This window comes from Lynx rufus, unplaced genomic scaffold, assembly GCF_022079265.1.
Source record: "Lynx rufus isolate CCGP_SWC_20201006 ecotype Redwood Valley unplaced genomic scaffold, mLynRuf1.p SCAF_30, whole genome shotgun sequence".
NCBI lineage: Eukaryota > Metazoa > Chordata > Mammalia > Carnivora > Felidae > Lynx > Lynx rufus.
The window spans coordinates 1989956-2011039 of record NW_025814846.1 but is presented as its reverse complement, the minus strand read 5'-3'; the positions used below and the strand labels follow the sequence as shown (position 1 = coordinate 2011039).

General features: G+C 39.3%; 1 protein-coding gene across 1 annotated transcript in view; it reads left to right on the top strand.

The window, feature by feature from the left end:
* Positions 1-21084, top strand: part of KIF4A (kinesin family member 4A) — a 122435-nt gene that overhangs the window by 88812 nt on the left and 12539 nt on the right. Inside the window, exons 20-25 of the mRNA XM_047092524.1 lie at positions 13016-13171; positions 13292-13392; positions 17941-18070; positions 19247-19417; positions 19800-19907; positions 20927-21004. Of these exons, the coding sequence (XP_046948480.1) occupies positions 13016-13171; positions 13292-13392; positions 17941-18070; positions 19247-19417; positions 19800-19907; positions 20927-21004 (744 nt within the window). The remainder of the gene's footprint in view (positions 1-13015; positions 13172-13291; positions 13393-17940; positions 18071-19246; positions 19418-19799; positions 19908-20926; positions 21005-21084) is intronic.

Here is a 21084-nt window from a genome sequence, read left to right as displayed (position 1 = left end):
AAAAGATAAACAACTCAACTTAAAAATGGGTAAAAGACTTGAATAGACGTTTCTCCAAAGAAGATATAGAAATGGCCAATAAACATATGAAAAGATGCTCATTCTTAGTGATTAGAGAACTGAAAATAAAATCTATAATAATATATCCCCTTCACACCTACTAGGATGTGGTTTTTAACAAAAAAAAAAAAATAAGTAGCAAGTGTTGGTGAAGATATGGAGAAGTTGGAACCCTTGTATATTGCTTGTGGGAATGTAAAGTGGTACCATTGATGTAGAAAAGTTTGCAAGTTCCTCAGAAAGCTAAATATAAGGGGAGCCTGGGTGGCTCATTCAGTTAAGTGTCTGACGTCACCTTAGGTCATGATCTCACAGTTTATGAGCTCTCACAGTTGAGGTTCTATGCTGACAGCCTGGAGCCTGCTTCGGATTCTGTGTCTCCCTCTCTCTCTGTGCCCCTCCCTCACTTGTGCTCATTCTTTCTTTCTCTCCCCCCCCCTCAAAAAATAAAATAAACATTAAAAAAAGCTAAACATGGAATTACCACATGACCCAGCAAATCTACCTCTAGGTATATACCAAAAGAATGAAAACAAGTATTCAAACAAAAACTCGTTCACAAATGTTCATAATAGCACTATTCATAGTAGTCAATGTGTAGAAGCAACCTAAATGCCTCTCAACAGATGAATGAATAAACAATATGTGGTATATATATATATCACATAGACACACATACACCACGAACATTCTGTATTTGGCAATAGGAAGAAATGACATAGTGATTGATACGTGCTACAAAATGAATGAACCTTGAAAACATTATGCTAAGTGAAATAACCCAGCCAAAAAAGGACAAATATTATATTGTTCTACTTATATGAAGTATCTAGAATAGGCAAATTCATACAGACAGTAGATTAGAGGTTACCAGGGGCTGAGGGGAGGTCTAATAGGGAGTTGTTTAATGGCTACAGAGTTTTTGTTTGGGGTGATGAAAATAATTTAGAAACAGTGGTGATGGTTATACATTTTTAATGTAATGCCACTGTATTGTATACTTACAAGTGTTCAAAATAACAAATTTGATGTTATATATATTTTACCAGAATACAGAAATTCAAAAAAGAAGTAGGCAATCTGCCTCAGAGCCTCTGCTTTTGATCACTATGGATGATATCCCAGCCCCCTGCGGCTCCAAGTCCCTGACAGCTTCCATATCTGTAAAATATGAATAATAATCCCTGCACTGCCTCTCTCATCCTTGTTGTAAGAATCAATTTAAATAGGGAACAACTCGGGGCGCCTGGGTGGCGCAGTCGGTTAAGCGTCCGACTTCAGCCAGGTCACAATCTCGCGGTCCGTGAGTTCGAGCCCCGCGTCAGGCTCTGGGCTGATGGCTCAGAGCCTGGAGCCTGTTTCCGATTCTGTGTCTCTCTCTCTCTGCCCCTCCCCCATTCATGCTCTGTCTCTCTCTGTCCCAAAAAATAAATAAATGTTGAAAAAAAAAATTTTTAAAAAAAATAAATAGGGAACAACACAAGGATTTCTAAACTTGCAAAGGACTGACTGAAGTCAGGTGCCATTATTATATTGGAGGCTTACACATAAACCACCACAATAAGTTGATACTCAGTACTGTGCTATAAAACATATTTGTTTTGCTATATCTTGCAACTCAGAAGTAATTTCAATTACACTATCAGTTTCCAATGACACCACCCCTAGCCCATAAACCTTCACACTTGACCAGACTGGTAGGAATCTCTGGTCTGACTGATTGTGATTATAACTTTTCCAATAACAGTATACTTCTTTCAAGGTATCTTACACATGCCTATCACAAAAGATTAATTCATGTAGGATCTCAGAACACAGATCAAAGAGGAAGTAAAAAGCAAACAAACAAACAAACAAAAACATTGAAGCTTCCAGCTCTTTCTCAGGGACACTAAGGAGAGTTCCTGGGGAGCCAACAAGGTATGCAGTGCCAGAGAGCATAGTGGGAATCAACAAAGTGGCAGTGGTATCCAGCTTTCTAAACAGTTTCCAGACCAAGACCTACCACAGGCACAATCAGCTTCCTGAGAAGGTTCTTCAGCCTTTTCAGATCTGCTAAGCAGAATGTTTTAGAAAGACTTCCCAGAGGGTACCCGGCACATCACCCCACTGTTGGCACCAAAGTAAGAGAGTTCACAGAAAAACACGGTCTTGGACTAAATTCGCTTAGAGAAGAGAAGGCAAAAGACTCCCCACACAGCTAGTAAAGAGCATCCTGAAGTGAAAAGCCAAGGCCAAGACCTTTAAACAAGGCTGTGAGGCCACAACTCAGTAACAGTGTATCTCAGTATTCTGCTTTATACACACTCAAAGTCCAGAACCGCATTTGCCCTTACCTATTCAGAAGAAAATTCTTGAATTCTTTCTGATTTCCATAATATCTAACTTCATTTCTTATTTCCTGTTTTTGGCTACACACTTTTGACTTGTACTGAACTGGCCTTGGCCTCAGCGCCCCTCCCAACTGGGAATTGCTGTCATTTCCTCACTACAAGTACTTTCAGCCATCATCTCAGTAGAACCCATCTGCCAGAATCTATCTTAGCACTGATCCATGTTCTCCAACATCCATGGAAGGGATTAAAAAGAGACAGTGTATTATATGTTATCAAATTTTGTAAATCATAATGTAAGATACCAAAATTTGAAGCTCCGTAAGTAATAATAATGGCTACTACTATCTACTGTGTGCTAGGTGTTTACACATAGAGTCTGGAATCCTCACTTCATCCTTAGAGGTTAGGTCCTATTATCATCTCCATTTTTGAAGAAAGAAAAGTGAGGCCATGAGAGGTTAGATGATTTCCCAAGGTGTCACAATTAATAAGTAGCAGAGATTTTTCAACAAATGTTGTGGAGCAATTAGATACCATAGACAAAAACAAACAAACCACTTTAACCTAAACCTTGCACCTTATACAAAAATGAACTCAAAGTAGACCATAGATCTAAATGTAAAACCTAAGGGTGCCTGAGTGGCTCAGTTGGTTAAGTGTCCCAACTCTTAATCTCAGCTCAGGTGTTGATTTCAGGGTCGTGAGTTCAAGCCCTGCATTGGGCTCTGTGCTGGGCATGAAGCCTACATACATACATACATACATGTAAAACCTAAAACTGTGACACTTCTACAAGAAAACATAAGATAAAAATTTCAGTGACATCATAAGCATAATACATAAAGAAAAAGCGAATATATTAGGCTTCACCAAAACTAAGAACTTCTGCTCTGGTAAAGACCCTAGGGAGACAATGTTCAAAAAAATAAGCGACATGCCTGAGTGGCTCAGTCAGTTAAGCTTCCAACTCTTGACTTCGGCTCAGGTCATAATCTCATAGTTTGTGACCCGTGTTGAGCTCCACATTGGCAGTGTGGAGCCTACTTGGGATTCTCTCTCTCTCTCTCTCTCTCCCTCTCTCTCTCTTTCTCTCTCTCTTTCTCTCTGTCTCTCTCTGTTTCCCTCTGTCCCTCTGCCACTCATGTGGGCTCTCTCTCTCTCTCATAATAAATAAATAAACTTTAAATAAATAAATAAACTTTAAATAAATAAATAAACTTTAAATAAATAAATAAGTAAATACACCTTAGACTAGAAAAAAATATTTGCAAATTACATATCTGACAAGGGAATCATATCCAGAATTCATAAAGGATTTATTAAACCCAAAAATAAGAAAACAAATAACTCAATTAGATAATGGGCAAAACACCTGAGCAGATACTTGATGAAAGAAAATACGCAGATGGCAAATAAGCACATGAAAAGATATTCAACAGGGGCACCTAGGTGGCTCAGTTGGTTGAGCATCCAACTCTTGATTTCAGCTCAAGTCATGATCCCAGGGTCCTGGGATTGAGCCCTGTGTCAGACTCCATGCTGAGGATGGAGCCTGCTTAAGATGCGCTCGCTCTCTCTCTCTCTCTCTCTCTCTCTCTCTCTCTCTGTCTCCCTCTGACCTTCTCCCCTGCTCACGCTCTCTCTTTCTCTCCCTTTCTTTCTAAAATAATAAAAGATATATATTCAACATCATTAGCCATTAAGGAAAAGCAGATTAAGGCCCAGATAAGATACACTACACACCTATTAGCATGGCTACAATAAAATATAGTGACAATACCAAGTGCTGGCAAGGATATTGGGAAAATAGAATTATCATACATTGTTAGTGGGAATATAAAATGGTATAGCCACTCCGGAAAATGGCTAGTCACTTTCTTATAAAATTAGACATGTATATATATGAGCCAACAATCCCATCCCTGGGCATTTACCCTCTAGAAATGAAAGCTTGCATTCACATGAAAACCTATATGACAGTGTTTAAAGCAGCTATATTTGTATTCACTAAAAACTACAATCCAAATGTCTCTCAACTGGAGAATGTATAAACAAATTAGTATATCCATACAGTGGAACACTACTCAGCAAAAAAAAAAAAAGGAATAAACTATTGATACACTTGGGTGGATCATAAGGGCATCATGCTGAGTGAAAAAAGCCAATCTCAAAAGTTCACATACTATAGGATTCCATTTAATGAATATTCTCGAAATGACACAATTTTAGGAATAGAAACAAATCAGTGGTTGCCTGAGGTAAACGAACTTGAAATTGAGACCTTAGGAAAGCCTGCAGACATCTTTGAGGAATATACCAGTAGCTATAGCTGTGTGCAGAAGAAAAAACTCTTTGTTGAGTAATCACATGCTGAACTACTGAAACTTTTACAAGAAACTCTTATGACAGATGCTAACATATTAGCATGTGTGACCAAAATCTTAGAATGTCAAGGACTTTCACCAGGAAAATCTTTCAAAACAAGAAGGAAAGATTCCTGAAGGCAGCAGATACTAAATTTTACCCAACTCTGTCACAGTACCTAGCTCTTAGCAGGCACTCAGGAAATAGCTGTTTTCAGTAATTTTGAAGTTAAAGAGATCACTAGACTTCTCCCAAACTGCCTTGTCCATAGATATGCTGGATTACTCTATTTGATTTAGGTAAGAAAAGCTAACATTTATGGAGTACTTATTATGTAGTAAGAAGTGTCAAATATTTTTTATATATTAATCATGTAATTCTCAAAACAACCCTATGAGGTATAGGGATGATTATGATCCTCATTTTACAGATGAGAAAAGTGAGTCACAGAGAGACTAGAGGACTTGCTTCCAGGTCCAATCACTAAGAATTGAAGGAGCTACTTGGGGGAATCTACTCCTGAAACCAAGAGCACACTGTATACACTGTGTGTTAGCTAACTTGACAATAAATTATATTTAGAAAAAAAAAGAATAGAAGGAGCTACAATGTAATCTGGATCTAGAATTATATTCTCATAATCATTATATAACCTTGTTACATACATTCTACGGTCTCTCTCTGATACACTCTTCAGTCACTAGGCCTTTGATTATGTTTAAGTTCATTAAAGATGCGTGAATATAGGAATGTTGAAAATTTTCTTAGATAAGATATAGGGATCTGTATAGTTATGATTCCTTCAGTCAGCAAGCACTTCCTTAATACCAATTCCAGCACTAGTGCCTTTTATTCTCATGACTTATTCATTCCATAACTGGAAGCCTGTATCTCCCACTGCTCTTCACCCATTTTGCCTATCCTTCCAACCCCCTTCCCTCTGGCAACTCAGTGGTTCACTCACCAATTTATGATACAACATCTCAAATCATGGTTCACACTGACAAAAAGGAGGGAAGACTGTGCTTGATCCTATCACACGATCAAAGTGTTAAAAGCTATGGAGTTAGGGGAGAGAAGGGGAAGATGGTGGCAGTGTAGGAGCATCCTAGACACTCCTCATCCCATGAACACAACTAGATAACTATCAAATCATCCTAAATAGACCAGAAATCAACCTGAAGACTGGCAGAACAAACTCCACAACTAAAGATAGAGAAGAGGCCACATCAAAGAAGGTAGGAAATGCAAAGATGGGACTTGGGAGAAAAAAATATCATGGCCACTGCAGTGGGGAGGTAGCTGCAGTGTAGAGAAGGGTGAGAGACAGACTAGCACACAGAGCAGCTCAACATGGGGGAAATGAATCCCCATAGCAATTGGTTTGTAAAGTGAGAGGGGCCAAATTTTGTGAGTTCTTACAACCAGTGGAGCTTAAAGCCTGGGGTCTTAAAGGTCAATGGGCTTAGCTCAGATAGATCCTGAAAGGCATTGTACTGCTCTTTGAGAGAAGGAAGGCTAACAATGCCTGGACATTCAGCATTGAAATGGTGATCTGAAGAGCACCTGAGCACACAGTGGAGCGGGTATTTGCTCATTTCGGTATTTGCTCATTTGCCCAGAAAGGCAGCATTCATGGAAAGACCTCTCTGGGAATAAAGAAACTGGTAGACACTATTTCCCTCTGCTATCTCTCAGCATAAACACAAAGGCACCTACAGGAACACAACACTGACACTTACTACCTAACTTGCTTACACGAAGCTCTGCTCACCCATGCTGTGGTGAAACCCCCCTTCTCAGTCTTGCTCACCTCAGTCCAAGTGTGGCAAGCCCCCTCCCCCAGAAGACTGTCCCAAACCCCAGCTCACACTGTGTCTGCCAACCTGGGAGTTTTGCAGAGCCTCAGTTCCGGTGTCAGTGGCAATAGGTCCCATTTTACAAGCAGACCAGAGCATACCTAGTAAACAATTGCCAGATTCAGGCCAGAGACCAAACACTGCCCCCAACAAAGAAAGCCTCTGCAGACAACTGGCCTGAAGGATAAAGCAGCCAGGACACAGATGCAGTGCACACAGAGTACACATTAGAGACACTCCCAAAAGCACCAGGCCCTGTAGAAAGGGGACACTACAAGGAACAGACAACAAAACATCTTCATAACACCATTACCTTCAAGAACAGGAGATATAGCTGACTTTTCTAACACAGAGAAATAGGCACAGAGACTTAGACAAAACGAGAAGACAGATAAATTTGTCCCAAATGACAGAATAGGACAAGGCCATGGCTGGAGATCTAAGCAAAACAGACATAAGTAACTTGCTTGATGGAGTATTTAAAGCAATGATCATGGAGATACTCACTGGACTTTGGAAAAGAGTGGAAGCTATCAGAGAGACCCTTAACACAGAGATAAAAATGAACCAATCAGAGATGAAGTGTGCAACAAACAAGATTAGAAACACACCTGATGCAATGAACAGCAGGCTGGAAGAAGCAGAAAAATGAATTAATGACCTAGAAGACAGAGAAATGAAAAGTAATCAAGCTGAACAAAAAAGGGAAAAAAAGAATTATGTAAAACAAGAATAGAAGTAGGGAACTCAATGACTCCATCAAACAATAATCTTCATATTATAGGAGTCCCAGAAGAAGACAAAGAAGAGGGGACAGAAAATTTATTTAAAAAATAGCTGAGAGTTGCCTGGGTGGCTCAGTAGGTAAGTGTCCAACATCGGCTCAGGTCATGATCTCACTGTTGATGAGTTCAAGCCCCGCATCAGGCTCTGTGCTGACAACTCAGAGCCTGGAACCTGCTTCAGATTCTGTGTCTCCATCTCTCTCTGCCCTTCCCCCATTCATGCTGTCTCTCTTTCAAAAAAAATGAATAAACATTAAAAAAAATTTTTTTAAAGAAATAGCTGAGGGGCGCCTGGGTGGCGCAGTCGGTTAAGCGTCCGACTTCAGCCAGGTCATGATCTCGCGGTCCGTGAGTTCGAGCCCCACGTCGGGCTCTGGGCTGATGGCTCAGAGCCTGGAGCCTGTTTCCGATTCTGTGTCTCCCTCTCTCTCTGCCCCTCCCCCGTTCATGCTCTGTCTCTCTCTGTCCCAAAAATAAATAAACGTTGAAAAAAAAAATTAAAAAAAAAAAAAGAAATAGCTGAAAACTTCCCTAATCTGGGGAAGGAAACAGATATCCAGATCCAGGAGGTATAGAAAACCTCCAACAAAATCAACAAAAGGATATCCATACAAAGACATATTGTAATGAAATTGCCAAATACAGTGATAAAGAAAAAAATGTTTAAACCAGCAAGACCAAAGAAGACAGTAACATGCAAGGAAAACCCCATAAGGCTAGCAGCCCATTTTTCAGCAAAAATTTTCCAGGCCTGAAAGAGTGCATGATATATTCAAAATGATGAATGGGGGAAATTTGCAGCCAAGAATACTGTATCTAGCAAACTTATCATTAAGAATAGGAAAGATAAAGAGTTTTACAGAAGAACAAAAACTAAAGGTGTTCATAACCATTAAACCAGACCAGAAAGAAATATTAAAGGGGACCCTTTGTGTGAAATGGAAAGATCAAAAATGACAGTATCAAGGTAGGAAACAGAAACACAGTAAAAGTGAATATTTCTGTAAAAAATCAGTCAAGAAACTCACAAAAAGATGTAGAATATGACATCATATATCCAAAATGTAGGAGGGAGAGGAGTAAAAAATGAGTTCAAACTTAAAGGACCATCAACTTAATATAAAATTCTATAAGTAGATGTTATATACAAACCTCATGGTAACCACAAATCAAAAACCACTAATAAATATGCAAGGAATAAAAAGAAAGAAGTCCAAATGTATCACAAAAAAAACCCAGCAAACCATGCAAGAAGAACAAAAAAAAGATCAGAGAAAATGTTCAGTAACAACTATAAAACAAGTAATAAAATGGTAATGCATTCATATCTATCAATAATGACTTTCAATGTAAATGGACTAAATGCTCCAATCAAAAGCCACAGGGTGGCTGAATGGATAATTTTTAAAAAGACCCATCTATATGCTGCTTAAAAGAGACCTATTTTAGACCTAAAGACACCTACAGATTGAAAGTGAGGGGATGGAGAAACATCTATCTGGCAAAAAGCCAGAAGAACAATACTTAATATAAAACAAAATAGACTTTAAAACAAAGAATGTTGGGGGCACCTGGGTGGCTCAGTTGGTTAAGCGTCCAACTTCGGCTTAGGTCATGATCTCATGGTTCATGGGTTCGAGCCCCACATCAGGTTCTGTGCTGACAGCTCAGAGCCTGGAGCCTGCTACGGATTCTGTGTCTCCCTCCCTCTCTCCCCCTCCCCTTCTTGTGCTCGCTTGCTCTCTCTCTCAAAAGGTAAATAAACATTAAAAAAAATTTAAAAAAACAAAGAATGTTACAAGAGACAAAGAAGGACACTATACAATAATAAAGGGCACAATCCAACAAGACTATATAACAAGTGTAAATATGCACCCAGAACAGGAGCACCCAAATGCATAAAACAGTTAGTAAACATGAAGGAACAAATCAATAATAACACAAAAATAGTATAGGACTTTAATACCCCACTTAACACCAATGGCCAGATATCTAAGTAGAAAATAAACAAGGAAAAATGGCTCTGAATGACACACTGGAACATGTGAATTTAACAGATATATTCAGAATATTCCATCCTAAAACAGCAGAATACAGTCTTTTCAAGTGCACAGAGAAACGTTTTCCAGAATAGATTACATATGAGCCCACAAAACAAGCCTCAACTCAGCAAATTCAAGAAGATGGAAGTCATACCATGAACCTTTTCTGACCAACAATGCTATGAAACTGGAAGTCAACCACATGAAAATATCTGGAAAGACCACAACTACATGGAGGTTATATAACATGCTACTAAACAATAAATACATCAACCAGGAAATCAAAGAAGAAATTAAAAAGTACATTGAAACAAATAGAAATGAAAACACAATGTCCAAAACCTTTGGAATACAGCAAAAGTGATTCCAAAAGGGAAGCTTATAGCAATATAAGCCTACCTCAACAAGCAAGAAAAATCCAAGGTAAACAACCTAACCTTATACCTAAAGGAGCTAAAAGAACAACAAACAAAACCTAAAACCACCAGAAGGAAGGAATAATAAAGATTGGAGCAAAAATGAATGATATATAGAAAGTAAAACAACAACAACAACAATAGAATAGATCAATGAAACCAGAAGCTGGTTCTTTGCAAAAAAAAAAAAAAATCAATGAAATTGATAAACCTCTCAACTGACTTATCAAGAAAAAGAGAGAAAGGACTAAAATAGAAATTACAAATGAGTGAGGAGAAATAACCAGCAACACAGAAATACAAACCATTCTAAGAGCATATTATGAAAAACTACATGGCAACAAATCGGACAACCTAGAAAAAAAAATGGATAAATTCCTAGAAGTATATGAACTGCCAAAACTGTACCAGGAAGAAATAGAAAATGTGAACAGACCACTTACCAGCAAAGAAATTGGATCGGGGGGTGCCTGGTGGCTTAGTCAGTTGGGCATGTGTGACTTTGGTTTAGGTCATGATCTTGCAGTCTGTGAGTTCAAGCTCCATGTCAGACCCTGCGCTGACATCTCAGAGCCTGGAGCCTGCTTCAGATTCTGTCTGTATCTCTCTCTTCCCCTCCCCTGCTCTCACTGTGTGTCTCTCTCTCTCAAAAATAAAATAAAAACATTTAAAGAAATTTTTAAAAATTGGATTGGCAATCAAAAACTCCTGGGGGCGGGGGCAGGTGGCAGAGGAGAGGGGAAAATGGGTGATGGGCATTGAGGCAGGCGCTTGTTGAGATGAGCTCTGGGTGTTGTATGTAAACAGTAAATCACAGGACTCTACCCCCAAAACCAAGAGCACACTGTATACACTGTATGTTAGCCAACTTGACAATAAATTATATTAAAACAAAAAACAAAACTCCCAACAAACAAAATTCTAGGGCCAGATGGCTTCAGAGGCAAATTCTACCAAACATTTAAAGAAGAGTTAATACCTATTCTTCTCAAACTATTGCAAAAATAGAAAAAGGTAAACTTCCAAATTCATCCTATAAGGCCAACATTACCCTGATAACAAAACCAGACAAAGACATCACAAAGAAAAGAGTAACTAAAGACCAGTATCTCTGATGAACATAGATGCAGAGATCCTCAACAAAATACCAGCAACTAGAATCCAACAATATATTAAGAATCATTCACCAAGATCAAGTGAGATTTATTCCTCGGATGCAAGGGTAGTTCAATATTAACAAATCGATCAACATGATATATCACATCAATAAGAGAAAGAGTAAGAACCATATGATGATTTCAATAGATGTAGGAAAAACATTTGTCCAAGTACAATATCCATTCATTATAAAAACCCTTCAACAAAGTAGGTTTAGAGGGTACATATCTCAACATGATAAAAGCCATATATGAAAAACCCACAGCTAATGTCATCCTAAATGGGGAAAAACCAAGAGCTGTTCCCCAAGGTCAGGAACAAGACAAGGATGTTCACTGTCAACACTTCTATTCAAAATAGTACTGGAGGTCCTAGCCACAGCAGTCAGACAACAAAAAGAAATAAAAGGAATCTAAATCAGTTAGGAAGAAGTAAAACTGTCACAATTTGCACATGACATGATACTATATATAGGAACCCTAAAGACTCCACCAAAAAACTGCTAGAACTGATAAATGAATTCACAACAAAACAAAAGAGCAACCTACTGAATGGGAGAAGATATTTGCAAATGATATATCTGATAAGGGATTAATATCAAAAATATATAAAGAACTTCTACAAGTCAACACCAAAAATCCAAACAATCTGATCAAATAATGGACAGAAGACCAGAATAGACATTTTTCCAAAGAAGACATACAGATGGCCAACAGGTACACTAAAAGATGCTCAACATCACACTAATCATCAGAGAAATGCGTATGAAAGCCACAACGAGATATCACCTTACACCTGTCAGAATGGCTAAAACCAGAAAGACAAAAAATAACACGTGTTTGCGAGGATGTGGAGAAAAAGGAACCCTCATGCATTGTTGGTGGGAATGTAGATTGGTACAGCCACTGTGGAAAACAGTATGGAGGTTCCTGAAATTAAAAATAGAAATACCATATGATCCAGTAATTCTGCTACTGGGTATTTACCCAAAGAAAATGAAAACACTGATTTGAAGATATTTGCACCCCATGTTTATGGCAGTGTTATTTACAATAGCCAAGATGTGGAAGCAACCCAAGTGTCCATTGATAGATGAATGGGTAAGGAAGATGTCACACACACACACACACACACACACACACACAGGAATATTACACAGCCATAAAAAGGGTGAGATCTTGCCATTTGCAACAACATGGATGAACCTAATACCTCTAGGGTATTATGCTAAGTGAAATAAGGCAGATCAAGAATGACAATTACCATATGATTTCACTCATATGGAATCTAAAAAAACAAAATAAATAAACAAAAAGCAGATCTATAAAAACAGAAAACAAACTGAAGGTTGCCAGAGGGAAGAGGGATGGAGGGATGGGCAGAATGGGTGAAGGGGAGTGGGAGATACAGGCTTCCAGTTATGGGATGAAGTCATGGGAATAAAAGGAACAGCATCAATATAGTCAGTGATATTGTAATAGTGTTGTATGGTGACAGATGGTAGCTACACTTGTGGTGAGCATAGCATAACATATAAAGATACTGAATCACTATGTTGTACATAGGAAACGAATGTAAAATTATGTGTCAACTAAAAAAATTTTAAAACAAGAATGGGTATCTTTATTAAAATCAACAGATGATCAAAATATACTTCAATTCTTTATCAGATGATCAAAATATACTTCAATTCCTTATCAGGACTAGTTAAGGACAAAAGGAGAAAATGGAGAAGGCAAAGACAATGTATAAAAATACTAGGATATCTAGAGAAAGATTTTCTGCAGAAAGCCTCTTTCTTGTGACCTTCTGGGAGATTTCTGTTTAAGGCTCTTGGAGAGCTATTACAATTTTTGGTGAGTGTGGGCATGAATGGAAATCTCACTTCTACTTATGTGGGCTCTGTTCTGAGTGAAATTTAAGTCTGGAGCTGAATCTAGCCCATGGGCCAGTGATTCCTCATTCCTAACCCAACATCACTAATTTCTCTTCTAGAATTGGCTTGGAAATGAAGTTGAGGTTATGGTCAGTACTGAGGAAGCCAAACGCCATCTAAATGACCTTCTTGAAGATAGGAAGATCCTGGCTCAGGATGTGGCTCAACTCAAAGAAAAAAAGGAATCTGGGGAGAATCCGCCTCCAAAACTCCGGGTAAGTGCCCTTATGGAAATACATGATCAATAATCAGACTGCACTCCCCAGAAACCCTCACAGCTTTGGAGGGTTACTTTCCTTTTAGCACTTCACCCTCATTCCCACTGTTCTTTACAGAGGCGTACATTCTCGCTTGCTGAACTGCGTGGTCAAGTTTCTGAGTCCGAGGATTCCATTACAAAGAAAATTGAAAGCCTAGAGACTGAAATGGAACTCAGGTAATGGGACTGTCTCTAAGGCATTGTAATTTATAAAAATTTATGCCTGGAATCAAAAGAGAACCTATCAATCCAGTGATTCAAAAGCTTGTTTTTCAAAGCCTTTCTGATGGTAGACAAATGAGAGAACATGGCAATTCTTTTGAACCACACACTTCACTAGACATGTTGGGTACATTTTCTCATTCCCTCCCTATGAGGTATTATTACATTTTATGTGGTATTATTCATTTGACTTTAAAGATTAAACAGGGGCACCTGGGTGGCTCAGTCAGTTAACGTCCAACTCTGGATTTTGGCTCAGGTTATGATCCCAGGGTTGTGGGATCAAGCCCTGCATTGGGCTCCTTGCTGAGAATGGAGCCTGGGATTCTCTCTCTTTCCCACGGCCCCCACCTGCGTGCTCTCTTGCGCTCTCTCTGTCTCTCAAATAAAATTTAAATAAAGATCTAAACAGAAGTTCAGAAATCTTAAGAAATGCGCTAAAGGTTATACAGAGTTGGGATTCGAAACCTGGTCTAATTCCAAAACACATGCTCTTTATGATGCACCACATCTTAGTATCTCTGAAATGCAGAACTGGCTAAAAACAAAATTTTAGAGGAAGTCAAGAACTGATACCAAAAGAGCTACAGTACAGAACGAAGAGAAGTTTAGAGATCATCAGCAAAGTAGATATATAAGGAAAGTTATCATAAGCATTAAATTACATTAGTAAATAAAGTACATAACACAGTACTTGGCATATTAGAAGTGCTCAGTGAACGTTCTCTTTTTCTCCTTTTCTGGCTCTAATACCATAACTTATGCTGCTCTAGTCACTATTACTATCTTTTAAGTATCTATGATATCTAGAAGGAATCAAACTTTGACAGAGATTTTAGAATGTCTTACGATAATAGAATTGTATTGCCCAGAAGACCTTAAAGATCATTTAATTTGTTTTTAGCAACACACACTAGCTGTTTATCTTTGGATACATCTATAAATCACTCAACATTTGAGTGTCTGCTTTGTGTTGCACTGGATGTATGCAGTTGGGATATATAGAAAGTAGGTGGCATTCCTTGCTCTGAAGTAGAAATAGTATAATGATGTAGTGGTGTGTTGGAATCATTTGTTAAAATTTCAGGACTGTTGTAAACCATTGATAGCTTGCCACACATTTATGCTACAGAAACTAGCAAAAGCTGCAAATCAGGTCTGGTTTTTTAAAATTTTTTTTTTTCAACGTTTATTTATTTTTGGGACAGAGAGAGACAGAGCATGAACGGGGGAGGGGCAGAGAGAGAGGGAGACACAGACTCGGAAGCAGGCTCCAGGCTCTGAGCCATCAGCCCAGAGCCCGACGCGGGGCTCGAACTCACGGAGCGCGAGATCGTGACCTGGCTGAAGTCGGACGCTTAACCGACTGCGCCACCCAGGCGCCCCAGGTCTGGTTTTTTAAGTGTTGGTTGTTAAACATTTACCTGCACACCACTGTGCATAATTAAAAAATTAAATGTTAAACAGGTACCAAGTAGAGAGTAATGAAACAGGTGAGTTTAACCAAGGGGATTTTCCTAAAGTTGATGAGACATAAACTAAATTTTAAAAGACCTAAGGGACATGAATTATCAGAGGAGACAGGAAAGGCCATATGACCAACTGACAGTTCTGAAGTGTTCTAGCTCACCTCTTCCGAGAAGCCTTCCCTGACTCTTCATCTCCCATTAATCCTCCTCTTCTCTAAACTCCTTCAGAACTTACAGTACCCAATCATATGGTACAACAGATGTGTCATCTTTATATTTGTTAATTTTTTACATTTATTAGTCTTGTTGATATAAATTGATCATAAGCTTGTTGAAGGAAAGGACTATATATTACACCAGAGTTCTCAAAGCATGGCCCACAAACCCCTAGGGGTCTCTGAGCAATCAGAACTATTTTCATAATAATATTATGACATTTGCCATTTTTACCATATTGACATTTGCCATGACCGTGCAAAGCAACAGTGGACAAAACTGCTCAGACCTTAACTTGAATTAGAGCAGTGGCACCAATCTGTACTAGCGGTCACCACCACACACTCTCAGCTTTTATTTTTAAGTCAGTTTTACTTAAGACTGGCTTTGATAAGGGCACCTGGCTGGCTCAATCGGTAGAATATGATACTCTTGATCTCGGGATCATGAGTTCAAGCCCCACATTTTTTTTAAGTAGTAAAAAAAAAAAAAAAAAGAGTGGCTTTGTTAAAGCAGTAAAAATTGTTAATTTCATTAAATCTCAACCCTTGAGTTCAAATCTATTTAGTATTCTGCATGACAGAACGGGAAGAACACAGACTACTTGTGCTCTGTGCTAAAGTCTGAGAGTTGTCTGGAGGAAAAGCACTTGTACGATTGTTTTTCCATGGAACATTAGTTGTCTTTGAAAGAATGACTGACAAACTATGGTTATTCAGACTTCAGTACTTGGCAGACACTTTGCTGAAAAGTGAACAGAGTGAGCCCATCACTTCAAGGAAAACAACTGGCAGTGTTTATCACCAAAGTTAGAATTTGAGCTTTCAAGCAAAACTTAGAACTTCGGAAAATTTTTGTCTGCCACTATTGAGCTTGACAGTTTTTCATAACTTTTCTGATGAGACCAGTAGTGATGTTAACAATTTTTTATTTTTTTATATTACATCATGAAATGTGTTCGCATTTGGAGACTTTGCATCACTCAACATTCTCCATATGATGTTACAGAAGCCTGTAAGGGTAAAAGAACCATTGAGATTGCAAGATAGACCGATGGATTTTAACATAAGGGAGTAAGAAAAATTTACTAGTAATGGTTTCCAATTCCACATTTCAACTTTAGGGAACTACCATTTGCAGGGTTTTAGTATAATCACAAAGAAGAGTATCTATCCACAATTACCTGAATAGGCTATTAAAATGCTCCTCCTTTGTCCAACTACATATCTATGAGAGGCCAGATTAAAGACAATTAATAAAGATGTTAATTTCAACCAGAACACATCACAAAAGACTGGTTGCAGAGGGAGATGTGAGAATCCATCTGTCTTCTATGAAGCCAGATATTACAGAGATTTGTAAAAATGTAAAACAATCCCACTCTTCTCACCAAATTATTTTTTGTTTTAGAAAATGTATTTTTCATAAAACATATTACAATGGCTTTTTGTTATCTTAAGTGAATTAATAAATACTTAATTTTTTCTCAGTTTTACTTTCAATACTGTAAATACCTATAGGTATAATGTATATAAACAGAGTTTCTCAGAGGTCCTCAGTCATTCTTAAGAGTGTAGAGGGGTCCTGGGGCACCTGGGTGGTTCAGTCAGTTGGGCATTTGACTTCAACTCAGGTCATGATCTCACAGCTCATGGGTTCGAGCTCCACATCGGGCTGTGTACTGACAGCTCAGAGCCTGGAGCCTGCTTTGGACTCTGTCCCCATCTCTCTGTGCCCCTTTCCTGCTCGTGCTCTGTCTCTCTCTCTCTCTCTCTCAAAAATAAATACTTAAAAAAAAAAGAGTGTAGAGGGGTCCTGAAACTCCAAGATTTGAGAACTGCCACCTTAGATTATTTTGGTACCCATCTTTTATAGTACCTTACAGAGCAGCACGTCACACATATGCTGGTATACTACCTCTCACCAGACACATAGCAAATTTGAGAAGGAAGCTATTAACAAAACTGCATTATTGTGTAAATCTTGGTCTCAGGCCATACCTGATCTGAAAGTATCTGTAAGTTATAATCAGGGTCAATGGTATCCAATCTTCTTAGAAACTTCTCAGTCCTGTGCCAGGCACTTCAAGGTAACCTCTCGCAACATTAGCCATATGTATCAATTTGGTATTCGGTCCCAGCAAAGAACATTTACCTGCTTGTTCTTTTGAGATTTTGTTTTTCCTTGAGGTCTCCAACATGACTCTTACTCTTGCATGGTTGAGCCACTATATCCCAGTCTGAACTTAAATGGCCTCAAGACAAAGTCACATTACAGTCAGTGCACTACAACAAAAGCCCTACTGATACAAATATTTCCAAATCCCACTATATGACCCATTTATTTCGACCTGTAGTTAATGAAATAAAACCAAGATAGTCTCTTGGATTCCCTTTGCATCAAGAATGGAGATACTGTATAAAATCCTAACCAGATGACTCAATCATTATTTAAAAGATATTTAACTGAGGGGCTCCTCGGTGGCTCAGTCAGCTAAACGTCCGACTTTAGCTCAGGTCATGCATGATCTCGACTTTAGCTGAGGTTCGTGCCTCGCATTGGGCTCTGTGCTGACAGCTCAGAGCCTGGAGCCTGCTTCAGATTCTATGTCCCTGTCTCTCTTTGCCTCTGCCCCACTTGTGCTCTCTCTCTCTCTCTCTCTCTCTCTCAAAAATAAACATTTTAAAAAATTAGAAAAAAAAGATATTTAACTGGTACCTCCATCCATAAAACTATTTGAAGCTTCTCCATAGAGCTCTTCCCCTCTCCTTGGTGTTAGGGATACTAGCAATGAGTCTCACTGTTTCTTTCCCTGAAGGAGTGCTCAGATTGCTGACCTACAGCAGAAGTTGCTGGATGCAGAAAGTGAAGACAGGCCAAAACACCGCTGGGAGAGTATCACTACCATTCTGGAAGCCAAGTGTGCCCTGAAATATTTAATTGGAGAGGTAAGCATCACTCTTCCCTACCAAGAATTAGGGGTCTGTCTTGGTAGGTTGAAATAAGATGTTATCTTGGAATACTGTCATAGTGCTATTGCCACTTTTCATGCTGGAAACTGCAATGACACTAGCATTAGAGAAATCGTTTTATGGGTAAAGGCTGGTGTGGACAAGTACAAGCCATTCACTTAGAAAAATATAGGACTTGCAAACTGATACCTGTCATGCCTGACACGTAGAAAGTACTCATTAAACATCTGCTATTATTATTGGGAAAATATCAGGATGCCATAGTAGGCCACTCATTAAACATAAGCTCTTATACTTACTGCTTTTTGAAACACCTATGACATGTATATTCAAAAAGTTTAAGATACAATCTAGAAAAGAGGAAACCTAATCATCTTTTCACATGTAAAGATGAATCCATCTTAAGGAAAATCCATCCTCACTGACCCTAAAATAATGTATCATCTTACATTGCCACAAGAGGGACTGAAGTTGATCAACTCTGGTGACTGAGGCATTTTCACTTTGAGACAAGCATACAAACTCCAACTCTGGAAGTTTGAGCAATGTTATCCTTTATACATTTTTTTATTGGGTGACCATATTTGCCCTACCAAAGGCAATCCTGTTTAGTCTTATGAACAGTGGTATTTATGATGTTCACAGTGTGGGCCAGCAGAGACTATAAAACTAGGCCAGCAAAGGATATCACTCTAGCCTGAAGAGCCAGGTCAACAGTCCCAGCTAATGTGTCTACTAGTTCCAACATGTGAACACAGACATTCTGAGATGGGCCATAATTGGCAATAAGGGTGTGTCCTATGGGTTACTCTTTAAGACAAAGGAAGAAAATCTTAAATATCAGAACTTGGAGTTGTCAGATACTGTTTGTGTTCAGTTTATTCTCGCCTGGAGACAGAGCAAGAGATTAAATGACCTCAGCAGTGGCTTCTAACTCTAAGAGATCTATCTCAACAGAAATATGGGCTCTTGGCCTGGGTAGCGTTGTTACTATTCGGTGGGAGATTCCATATGACATAGAAAAAGAAGAATGGACTTGGACATGGAGGAACTCTTCTCAGTCCATTTCAGGAAAGCTGACATTTTCCTGCCTAATGAATGGGGAAAGGTGGCCATTCTCCAAATAAACTGATCTTCTTTTATCCCTTCCAGCTGGTCTCCTCCAAAATACAGGTCAGCAAGCTTGAAAGCAGCCTGAAACAGAACAAGGCCAGCTGTGCTGACATGCAGAAGATGCTGTTTGAGGAACGAAATCATTTTGCTGAAATAGAGACAGAGTTACAGGCAGAGCTGGTCAGAGTGGAGCAACAGCACCAAGAGAAGGTAGACTCTGGCAAGCCAAGAAGCTATACTGAGAAACAAAGGGTCATTGCTTTTTGTTATTAGTTTTAAAAAGATAGTGGGGAGAAAAATTTTTTTAATAAAAAGATAGTAGGGGGGATATGAAGTTCCCTTCAAAAGACCCCGTAGTCTTTTCCAAGTTTTGCAAGCGAGGAACTTGAGAGAAATTACTTGTCGAAGTGTACACATACAGTGGCTCTTAGCCTCCAGCATTAAGACTGAGAGTAACATTGTGGCTGTGCTTACTACTTCAGGCCATGAGAACAAAATGCAACCCGTACTTCTAAATCAGAGGAGTCATCTGGGTCCCTGCTTGAACTAAGCCGGAATTCCTTTTTCCTCTTTCTTACTCCTTTGTCCCTAGGTGCTATACCTGCTCAGCCAACTGCAGCAAAGCCAAATGGCAGAGAAGCAGCTAGAGGAGTCGGTCAGTGAAAAGGAACAACAGCTGCTGAGCACACTGAAGTGTCAGGTATGATAACGAGGCAAAGGTCTCCAGAGGTAGGATCCACAAGCCTGGCTGAGAATCCTGTCTGATTTACACCATTGTACTTTCAGCAGAGAGTAACCACTGAAAAGAGATTTATACTAGTAACCTCTGCGGCCTTTTGGCCCTATTTGATCAATTTAGAGGTATTTAGAATGTAACCACACATAGAATAACCTCCTTCGCGGTACAGAAATGACAGTACATACTCCATACCAGACTTTGAGGCCTCCTGGTTCCTTGCCTCAGCCCTGAGCCCTAAAAGAGTTGAGAAAGTTCAATCATCCCACAGAATCCTAGGGGCATTCAGCTGTCTCTTCCTGAGCTTGTTTTGAGCTGAGACCTGACATGTTTGTAAAGTGCCTGAGGTCTGAATCTCTTCCAGAGGCTGGGAACACCACACCCTTTAGTAGCATGTTGGAGCACTATTTTATCCAACTTAGAATCTTTTTTTTTTTTCCCCTGAACCACCAGTCTCGAGAGTTTCCTTGGCACCTCCCATCGAAGACTTAACCAAACTAGTTAAGGTCGTATGCATGAATCATGAATCTAGTTGTCTTAAGTGCCAGGAAGTTTAAGTAGGCTTATGAGAGTAGCAAATAAAATGCCTAGCCTGTGTTTAGAACGGTGAACAAAAGCATCTGTCGACTTGAAAGAAACAAAGCTAACTGTCCATTTTGGTCTCTTAATCAGCATCCTGATGTGAATGAATAAGGGATGCAAGGCTAGAAAACAGAAAAGAATAAGGAAAGCATTTAGGGCAGAGCACATGGTTCCTGTGAGTGTGGTCAGGACAACTTGGGAGTGTTGGAATAGAAGTGGCATTCAGGACACCTAGGAACTGGTGGGAATCAGGCATTTTTCTGGGTGCCAATGCCTGCTGTGCAAAAACCATCTGCTGCCAGCGACTTGGCAGCAGTATGTTTTCATCTATGTGAGTTGTTTGGTAACCCACATGTAGTGCCCAAAATAACCCCACCTATCACTGCACTATCTGGAAATAGGATGAAGAACTTGAGAAGATGCGAGAAGTGTGTGAGCAAAATCAGCAGCTTCTCCGAGAGAATGAAATCATCAAGCAGGTAACACAGCTTCCCACCCACTTTAATAAGCCCTGGGAGACCCTGTTGTAATTGAGGTCAGCTCTTGGGAGCAGCCCCGA